General features: G+C 39.0%; 1 protein-coding gene across 1 annotated transcript; it reads left to right on the top strand.

Annotated features, from left to right (window-relative positions):
• The first annotated feature begins 1052 nt into the window (after nt 1–1052).
• On the top strand, nt 1053–2348 carry LOC139889915 (uncharacterized). The gene is made up of 2 exons (XM_071872828.1): nt 1053–1561; nt 1811–2348. Exons 1-2 carry the CDS (start codon nt 1053–1055, stop codon nt 2346–2348), a joined length of 1047 nt encoding a protein of 348 aa, XP_071728929.1.
• Nucleotides 2349–10725: the final 8377 nt, after the last annotated feature.

Below are 10725 nucleotides of genomic sequence, written 5' to 3'. Positions count from 1 at the left end.
TTTTGGATGAGTATGAGAAGGCTAAACATGATGAACTTGTGGTGTTACAGCAAAAAGTGAAGATTCAATGGTTAACTGAAGGTGATAGGAACACTAAATTTTTCCACAGTATTTTAAAAGGTAGAATGCAGAAAAGTAGAGTTGAGCAAATCTGTGATGAACAACGTAATAGATATAATGGAGATCAAGTGGGCCATCAATTTATCAAGCATTTTAAGGATTTCCTTGGTGAAAGTAGAAAATGTAACTCTGTTTTGGATTTGGGAGATATATTTGGTACTACTCTTTCTGCTAATGAAGCTCTGGCTATGGTGACCCCTATTACTAATGAAGAAATTAAGAATGTCATCTTTGATATAGATGATAACAAGACTGCAGGGCCTGATGGGTTTTCTTCATTATTTTTTAAGAAAGCTTGGGGCATTGTGGGTCCAGATGTGTGTAGTGTTGTGTAGGAGTTTTTTTACCAATGGCAAGCTACTTAAAGAGGTTAATGCTACTCTTATAGCTCTCATTCTTAAACTTAAGACCCCTAATAAAGTGTCTGACTTCAGACCTATTGCATGCTACAATGTTTTGTATAAATGCATTAGTAAAGTTCTTACTAATAGGCTGAAAAGTGGGCTTGACAAGTTAGTTCAATGCAATCAGAGTGCATTCATTCCAGGTAGATCCATACATGATAATATTTTGGTAGCCCAAGAGGTTCTCAAAGGGTATAATAGAGCTACAGGGCCTAAAAGGTGTGCATTGAAAATTGATTTACAAAAAGCTTATGACATTATAGGTTGGGGGTTCCTTAAAGATATTTTGATCTGTTTTGGATTTCATTCCAAGATGGTGAAATGGATAATGGAATGTGTCACTAGTTTAGCCTTCTCCATTTGTATTAATGGTGACATACTTGGTTATTTCAAAGGGGAAGGGGGCTGAGACAGGGAGATCCAATATCTCCATATCTTTTTACTTTGGTAATGGAGGTGTTTAATCTGATCATGGTGGCTTATATTGGGAAAAGTAAAAGTTTTAAATATCATTATAAGTGTAAAAAAATGCAGCTCTCCCATATTTGTTTTGCAGATGATTTGTTGGTATTTTGTAATGGAGATGTGAATTCTATTAGGGCATTTCAGAAGGTTTTGGTGGACTTTGGGAAAGTTTCAGGTTTACATCCTAATAATGTTAAGAATACTATATTTTTTGGTAGTGTTCCTTTGGATGTTAAACTTAAAATTGTGAAGATATTATCCTTTGAAGTTGGTCAGTTGCCTATGCAATACCTAAAGGTTCCACTGCTAGCAAAGAGATTAGGAATTGGTGATTGTAGGAGCTTAATTGAGAAAGTCAACAAGAAAGTCAAAAACTGGAAAAATAAAAAGCTCTCTTATGCAGGAAGATTACAGATAGTTGCTTCTGTTTTGAGTGCTATGCAGGTCTATTGGGCTTCTGTATATATGCTCCCTCAAGGTGTAATTGAAGAGATTGATAAAACTTTGAAAGGTTTTTTTTATGGAACCAAGATATTTCTTCTAAAGGCAAAGCTAAAGTGGCTTGGAAGCAAGTTTGTTATCCCAAAGATCAAGGTGGATTAGGGTTAAGGCCTTTGAAGGATTGCAATGTCACTCTATTAGTAAACAGGTATGGAGGATCTTGGCTAAAAAGAATCTCTGTGGGGAAAATGGGTAAATGTGGTTAAATTAAATGGCAGAGATTTCTAGAGCTTTCAACCTTGTTATCATGATAGTTGGGGATGGAGATTTTTGCTAAATCTAAGGGAGAAAATTAAACCTCATATTTTTTCTGACACCAGGAATGGTAGAGAGGAGATCAAATGGTTAACTAATGAAGGTAAAAAGGTTCACTTTTCCACACACCAAGTATGGAAGGATTTAAGAGTTAGTAAACCTAAAGTGTTATGGCATCACATTGTTTGGTTCAAATTTTTTGAACCTAAGCATGCATTTATCTTGTGGTTAGCTATACTTAATAGACTTTCTACTCAGGATAGAATGCAGATATGGATGCCAGGTTCTGTGTTTAAATGTTCATTGTGTGATAAAGTTAATGATTCCATCAGGCATCTGTTTTTTGAATGTGAATACAGTAAGAGTATCTGGATGGTTATGAAAGGGAAACTGCTTTTCAAAGGGCTTCCTAATCAGATTGATGGTATTGTGGATTGTTTGGCAAAATATCCATACAACAATAAAATTTGGTGTACTGTGAATCGCATTATGCTTGCAGCTTGTGTCTATTTTGTATGGAATGAAAGGAATTGCAGATTATTTAGGATCAAAAAAGATCTGCAGATGTGCTCTGTGCAGTTATTGATGGGTTTATTCAGCTGAAATTATTGACTTTAAAGGTCAAATATTCGGATCATACCAGAATGGTGGCTAAAGCTTGGAACTTGGATTGGAATAATGATCGATTTCATTTGAAATAAGTTGTATTTGTCTTGGTTTTAGGTTGTATTTTGTTTTTAGTTGTATGGTTTAGTTGGTTTGTTTTTTTCTGTTTTTGGGCCTGGGCAGTTCCAGCCCTTGTATGCTTTTCAAAATTAATATAATTTTCATTTTGCCGAGAAAAAATAAAAATCAAAGTTGACGTTAAATGGATGTATACGTTAGTGGAACGTTCGATTATGAATTGGCAGAGTTCGATTGCGGGTGGAGGCAGAGTTTGATTGTGTGGTGGCAGAGTTCGATTATGAGTTCGATAATGATGTTGGCAATGTTCAATTATATGTTATCTCATTTGTTGTAAAACAAAACAAAAAACTACCAAGCCCTAAAATTTTGATTTGCTTTGGGTGTTCCATTTCATATACATACAACATATTTTTTCTTGAATAAATATAAATACATGGCTTAAAAAGAAGGATAAAATGGTAAATGAATTTAGACTAAAAGCATTTTAATATATTAATAATGATTAAAATAAAAAATGGGTAAGTTTGAGGTAATTTGAGGTTTAAGTTGAGTATATATATATATATATATATATATATATATATATATATATATATATATATATATATATGGGTAAGTTTGAGGTAATTTGAGGTTTAAGTTGAGTATATATATATATATATATATATATATATATATATATATATATATATATATATATATATATATATATATATATATATGATATTTGAGTGTTTACTTGAATAAATATGTAATTTTGATATTTGTTAGGGGGATATATGATATTCTCCCAATGAACTTTGAACATAAAATATATTGTGAAGATATAATGACAACCATCGACCAGGGTCGTCTCATTAGTTTCGAGAGTCCTGTGCGATTCATAAAAAGGGCCTTAAACGTTAATTATTTTTTGGTTAAACTGGGTATTTAATTCGTTTTGTGAACCAACTAATCCTTAGACGACCACTTGTGCCTCAGGTCTTCCGGAGTCATCAACAACAATATTTTTAATACATATATAAATATCCTAATATAAATAAAGATATCGATTGAAAAACTTCTGAAAATCGCCATAGTAATTGTTTATTTTTAAATAGTTGTCTCATGTTATACATAAATTAGTTAGTACATAAAACTGCCCTTTTAACCGACCTGAATCTGCCCAACACTGATTAATTAAAGCGTCATTTTTTGTTGTTAATTCCAAGTCGGCCCAAATTCAAACACAATTCGAATTAAACTTTTCTAACACACTGTAAGTTAAACTTCTTCTTTTTTAAACATATATATATATATATATATATATATAGTCAAAAGTTCAAACGAAAACCACAAAAAGGGCGAGAACTGCGAGAACTTTTTAATTTCATACTTTTTATGCATTTAAATGCAACAAATCACATGCACATGTTAGTTAATATGTAACACCCCATTTTTCTTCGTACATGATTTTTAGGTGTATTGTGTAGGTACAACTAGAGTTTGAAGGAATTGAGACGTGTTCGGGTGTTAAAGTCTTGTACGCGGAAGAAGGGATCAGGTCGAGCTTTGGGTCGCGGCGCGACGAACGAGGCCGCAGCGCGACATTCTATTGAAATTTAGATCAGAAGTTAGTTATAAAATGATCCCAGACTTAGTCAAATGTCACGGCGCGACATTTAAGGCCACGGCGTGGCATACTGCACGAACTGGCACCAGATTCTTGTAATTTTAAATGAAGCTCAAGGGCAATTTGGTCTTTTCACGTTTGAGCCAGATTTGAGGATTTAACCTCATCCATTCATTTCATTTCTTATTTTATTTTCCTTTTTCTTTCATTTTCTCCCAAGAAACTCAAATACCCCAAGTGATTCAAGTGGGATTTTGGAAAGGAAGAAGTGGGTTTTGATCTTTGGCGTAGTTGACAAGTTTGTTCTCCTCGTTCTTAGCTACACGGTGATACTAGTGGTAAGCTCTAACTCCGAAATTCGTTTTTGTGTTCTTCATTCAAGTTTAGGGCTTTTGATTGTATGATTCATAGATAGGACCCATTTAGTTGTTAATTAAATATTAACACCAAGATTCGGGTTGATTGTTGTTAATGTTGGGTTTTGGGTTTGGTGTGCAAGTTCATGCTTGTGAGACTTGCAATTGGGTGTAATCACTAGTATTTAGTGATTATTGAGGTGTTGGAAGAGATTAGGGTTCTCTTGGTTGACTAATTTTGACTAGAGTCAAAATTAGGGTTTTGGTGATGATTATGACCCGATTGTGAATTAATGAGGTTTATGAACTTAAAATAGATTAAGTTGAAGTATAAACCCGAGTTAAATGTGTTTTGGTGTCAAGACTTGTAAATGGTGAGATTTTGACTTAATGGGTCAAAATTAGGGTTTTGGTGTCAAAATGGGTGAGACACATGTTTAACACTTGTGTTTGGGTTTAAATGGCATATTAGGACCATTGTCACTCGTGTTAGTGATGATTGGTTAATTTGGGCGCGGTTGTACTTGGAAGTGCATTTGGGTCGAATTTGCACTAAGTGTCGAATTGAGGTGGTTTGTTAATCCAATCTAAGTGTGTTGTTTAATTTGTGATAATGGAATAGGTACTTTCCATTGACGAGTTGCGGATTGCTTGGAAGCATTCTTCAAGACTTCAAGGTGAGTGTTAATATCCTATGTGCATATGTATGTGTAGGATGGGTGCGGGTCGGGTGAAGTGATTCTCTCCGAGCTCACTTCACATATAGGTGGATTTGGTGGACTTGTGTATAGGTCCAACTGGCATGTTTGTGCGTTTTGGTTGACCACCTTTGGTGAGGTACACGCTTGTGTGTACGTTATCACACGTGGTTTTGATTTGGATGTTTTAAACCCAATGGCGAAGGGTTGATATTGTTGTGAAGTGGATGACCCCGATGTGGTGGATTTTATAATCCCGTGACCGTGGGTTTTGATGTCGAGAAGTGAATCGCGTGTAGTTCGGATTCACGATGACTCGTGTAGTTCGGTCATCTTATTGAGGTAGTAATCTCGTATGGTTTCGGATTACTAAGGCTCGTGTAGTTCGGCCAACCTCGATGTTGTGAAGATAGTAATCTCGTGTGGGTTCGGATTACTAAGGCTCGTGTAGCTCGGCCAATCTTCATTGTGGCGTTTGGTATTCGGTAATGGGTTAAGGGGTTAACCTTATTCGTTTTATATTGTTATTTATATTAATGTTATGTTATGTTGTAGCTAACCCTCCGGGTGTAGCTTATTGGCGTTGTTCACATCGTCGTTGGTGAACTTATACTTTGTTGATATCTTTAGCTTGTTGCTTAGAGATCGTACGGTATGCTTAGGGTAGTTGCCTTATACATGGATGCTTCGGTATGCGGTGATATTTGTGTGGCGTGTCCATTTTATACATATATATGTATGTAGTATATTATCATTCACTAAGCGTTAGCTTACCCTCTCGTTGTTGATATTTTTATAGGTTCGCATGCTTGGCGGCTCGGGTAAGCTTGGGGATTAGAGATCTTGGCTAGGTTGCTTAGAAGATCTTGCTTTTGTATTCGATTAGGATTTGGGTAGCGTAGTCCCAAATCACCATGCTCGGTTTTGGTTGGAAACTAAACTAGTCGGGTCGTGTATGTTCGTTTGGACAATTAATCAATGTATTAAATGTTTTAAGGTTTATTAAACCTTCTATTATATTAAAGATGTTTATGGAAACACAATTGGGACCTAAAGTATTATTTAACGCGTATTAAAAGGAAAAATTTTTATGGGCCGGTTTTAATACGGGTTGGGTCGTTACAAGTGGTATCAGAGCATGGTCTAAGGGATTTAGGTGACTTGAGATAGGTGCCTAGACTTAGACTTTTGTGTGTGCTTATTTGTTGCGGGACTTGTAGGTGTACGAGTCAGAATAGGTTATAGTTAGTGCCTTGTTTGTAGGTGGACTAACGTTTATATTAGTAATGCGGATATTATTAATATATTATTGTGTTGTGATAATAATTCTCGCGTGTGTTTATATCGCGTAGAATTTTGTTTGCGTTTGTTTATATCATCGAGCGAGGCGGTCGTTGTTGTACTAACGAGTTGATACGGCGTGTGTGCGTAATAAGGACTTGCAAACCTTATTACGGGTGCAAATCGTGTCTAACAAGTGACGTACGACGAGTGTTTAGCAAGATGGGGCGATGTTGTGTGTATAACTTTATACATTCGTGATCTAATCGCTTTGTATTCCTTAGAGTGGCAACGGAAAATGGGATCGAGATGAACGACGTGTAGTTTAACGCTAGAGTTGTCGCCGCCGTTGCGAAGCAAATGAGTACGTTTCGAGAAGAAATGGATAGGAAGTATTCCGAACTTCAAAGTAGTGGTGAAATGTAGCGTTGTCATAAGAGCTTCATGAGGACTAAACCCCCTATGTATGATGGGAAACCGGATCCTTTGGTGAGCACAACTTGGATCTCGGATGTCGAAGGGTGTTTTCGTACTATTGAATGCCCTTCTGAGAAGAAGACGAGACTCGCTACTAGTTTGTTGCGGGGTAGGGCCAAGGATTGGTTGGATGGTAGGATTGATCTTGTCGGTGGTGAACCGTTTATGGCGTTATCGTAGGACGGGTTTAAGAAGGAATTCTTCGAGGAGTTCCGGACTTCAGCCGATTTATCGGAAATGCGTAATGAGTTGCGAAATTTGCAACAGGGTTCTATGGATTTGAATACTCTCAAGACGACCTTTATGGCGAAGGCTCGTTTTTACCCGGAGTATTTGGGGAATGATAATTTGTTGATGCAAGATTTCTATCGAACCTTGAATGATGACTTGAAGAATAAGATTAGCCGGGGTCACGCGAAATCGTTTGCGGAATTATTCGCCGTGGCTAGAGGTTTCGAGTCGTATACGCGATCAAAGATTGGTGAACCTTCAAGTGAGAGAAGGGTTGTTTCGTATGGTGCTCCGAGTAAGAGGACTAAGGGTCCGAGTGTGAGCACGGGAGGTACGCGGACGGGTATACCGAATTCTAGTGCATCTAGATGTTACAATTGTGGCATGAGGGGTTACAAGTCTTGGGAATGTTCGGTACCAACGGGTGATGGAATGGTGTGCTTCAACTGCCAAGAAGAAGGACATCGTAAGTCAGAATGTCCCAAGTTAGCGGGGACGGGTGCGGCAAGGAGACGTTAAGGTACGTTTCGTTTTAATAAATATGCCCTTTAATTATTTATTAAGTGCCATTAAATTTGAATTTGTTAAATGCATTGTGTTGCGCATAGTGTTATGGGTGACGTTCCTAATGGAAGTACCCTATGGTGACGTTTTGATTGTTGGGCGAAGGGCGTAAGACTTGGTGTAACCAAGCATTCCTTAGTATTTGGGAAATGTTTCTACCAAGCCATGGAAATGATTTTTCGTGTTCGATTGTTAAGCGCGTGTTCGCTATAGTGTAGAAGTTGATGAACTATGAGGTTCGTCGGGTTGTTGGAACCCTTGAGATCGAGTGCTTTGAATCTCGATGTATGTTGGTAATGGAGTTTATATGACGTGACATTAGGTGCCTCTTTTATACCTACTAGCGTGATGTTCGACTCCTATTGTGTTGTGGTTATATTGTACTTAGGGTACCGAGGTGAAACCCTTAAGTACATGAGTGACTAGGTGGATGTTGACAAGCTATAGCAATTGGATAATTGCGAGGGTTTGGTTTGTGTAATCGTGGTACACTTTTTGTTTGAAGTGTTTAAGGATTGATTGAAATCCTTCGTGTGCTCAAGGCTGGAGCAAGATATGGTGATGGGTCGTGTGAGCCCAATCGTTTGTAAAGTCTACCTTTGGTAGCATTGTACGGTTGTACGAGTTGTGGATATGGGACGTAGTTCCAAGTGGGGGAGTTACACTCCCGCACGAGGAAGTTTTAGTGTAAGATTTCGGATGATGCTTTTGGTAGATCCGGAAAATGTTGTCGAGACCTGGTTTTGGTCGATTTGTGGTAGATTACAATTTCGGATAAATTGTACTTATGGTTTGGATTTGAATTATCACCGAGGTGGTAATGTGGTAAATCTCGTTGAGAGATAATGGACGTGTTTGGTGAGCAAGGTGAAATCCTTCGGTTAAGGGAGGTGTGTGTCGGATTCTCTTCTAGAGAATTATTGTTTTGTGCCTATGTTTGATATAGGTGGTTCTTGCTCGATTGTATGGATGGTTAGTGGTATCCGTTAGGGTTCACTATAGTGTAGCAGAGCGCGATGTTGCACTACTCGTTGTTCGAGGCCAAAAGTGCGTATGTGATTGATGAAGCAAGACCTTCGGGGTCCGCTGACTTCATCATGGGATTACTGATTGGTGGAGCATGACCTTCGGGGTCCGCTGACTTCATCATGAGGGTAGTGTTATAGTGGTGGAGCATGACCTTCGGGGTCCGCTGACTTCATCATGGGAGTACGCGATTGGTGGAGCATGACCTTCGGGGTCTGCTAACTTCATCATGGGCGTAGTGTTATATCGGTGAAGCATGAATTTCGGGGTCCGCTGACTTCATCCGATGTTGAGATTGGTGAAGCATGACCTTCAGGGTCCGCTGACTTCATCATGGTAGTGGATCGCGTGTGGTTTCGGATTCACGATGACGTGTGTGGTTTTGGTCATCTCATTGTGGAAGTGAGTCGCGTGTAGTTCGGATTCACAAATGACTCGTGTGGTTTCGGTCATTGTATTGAGGAGTGAGTCTCGTGTAGTTCGGATTCACAAATGACTCGTATAGTTCGGTCATTCCTCAGGGATAGTGACTCTCGTGTAGTTCGGATTCACAAATGACTCGTATAGTTCGGTCATTCCTTAGGGATAGTGACTCTCGTGTAGTTCGGATTCACTAAGGCGCGTGTAGTTCGGCCAATCCTGATTGTTGTTGTGGTGAAGGTAGTGAGTCGCGTATAGTTCGGATTCACTAAGGCGCGTGTGTTTTCGGCCAGCCTTCGTGTTGTGTGATCTGTCGGTTGTTTTATACACCGATGGTGGGGTCGTAAGGACCATGTTGTGGGAACTATCAGTTGTTTTATACGCCGATGGTGGGGTCGTGAGAACCATGTTGTAGGAATAGTGATGCGATAGCCGTGTTTCGCTCACATGTTGTTACGGGTGTGACAATAGTTGATTTTGTACACCTTGGGATTTGCGTTGCCATAGTTGTTTTGGGAGCTATCGGTTTTAGCCGTTTGCTTATGATGTTGCGATAGTTGCGTATTGGTCGTGTTGCGCACTACAAGGGATGTTATGTGGTAAGTGTAAATCCGTAAGGATTCGTTTTGTTCTGTCTTCATCGTTCGGGTTGTTGACCTTAGGTTAAGACTTGGTTACTTTTAGTATTGTACTTGATAATGGTATGCTAGAGGGTTGATATATCGATAAGAAATTTGTTGGGTTTTCCCGATGTGAGGGATTGAGTTGGTGCTAGTGCTCGGAATTGTGGAATGTGATAAATCGCGGATGACGATTCAGTTGTTAAGGGTAACTCTTTGAGGAGAATTGTCTAAGGGATCGTTGTAGACTTCGGTTGTTGCGGGTATTGTACGTCTCGGGATGCGAGCAAGTGTGTGATATGTCATTGGATTAACCTTCGGGTTAGTGAAATTGTGGTAGAAGTCGGTTTGAAATGCATGTTCGAGGACCATTGAGTGTGGGTCCGTTTGGGTTCGTGACTAGGATCACGAGGACGTGATCGAATTTAAGTGGGGGAGAGTTGTAACACCCCATTTTTCTCCGTACATGATATATAGGTGTATTGTGTAGGTGCGACTAGAGTTTGAAGGAATTGAGACGTGTTCGGGTGTTAAAGTCTTGTACGCGGGAGAAGGGATCAGGTCGAGCTTTGGGTCGCAGTGCGACAAACGAGGCCGCGACGCGGCATTCTATTGAAATTTAGATCAGAAGTTAGTTATAAAATGATCCCAGACTTAGTCAAATGTCGCGGCGCGACATTTAAGGCCGCGGCGCGGCATACTGCATGAACTGGCACCAGATTCTTGTAATTTTAAATGAAGTTCAAGGGCAATTTGGTCTTTTCGCGTTTGAGCCAGATTTGAGGATTTAACCTCATCCATTCATTTCATTTCTTATTTTCTTTTCCTTTTTCTTTCATTTTCTCCCAAGAAAGTCAAATACCCCAAGTGATTCAAGTGGGATTTTGGAAAGGAAGAAGTGGGTTTTGATCTTTGGCGTAGTTGACAAGTTTGTTCTCCTCGTTCTTAGCTACACGGTGATATAGTGGTAAGCTCTAACTCCGAAATTCGTTTTTGTGTTCTTCATTC

The sequence above is a fragment of the Rutidosis leptorrhynchoides genome, chromosome 2 (assembly GCF_046630445.1).
Source record: "Rutidosis leptorrhynchoides isolate AG116_Rl617_1_P2 chromosome 2, CSIRO_AGI_Rlap_v1, whole genome shotgun sequence".
NCBI classification, from domain to species: domain Eukaryota; kingdom Viridiplantae; phylum Streptophyta; class Magnoliopsida; order Asterales; family Asteraceae; genus Rutidosis; species Rutidosis leptorrhynchoides.
This window is presented reverse-complemented; position numbering and strand designations above follow the sequence as displayed.

Coding starts and splice junctions, on each gene's coding strand:
- LOC139889915 (XM_071872828.1), top strand. CDS start 1,053: ATGCAGCTCTCCCATATTTGTTTTGCAGATGATTTGTTGGTATTTTGT. Junction 1,562..1,810: donor CTAAAGTGGCTTGGAAGCAA/GTTTGTTATCCC, acceptor TTCTGACACCAG/GAATGGTAGAGAGGAGATCA.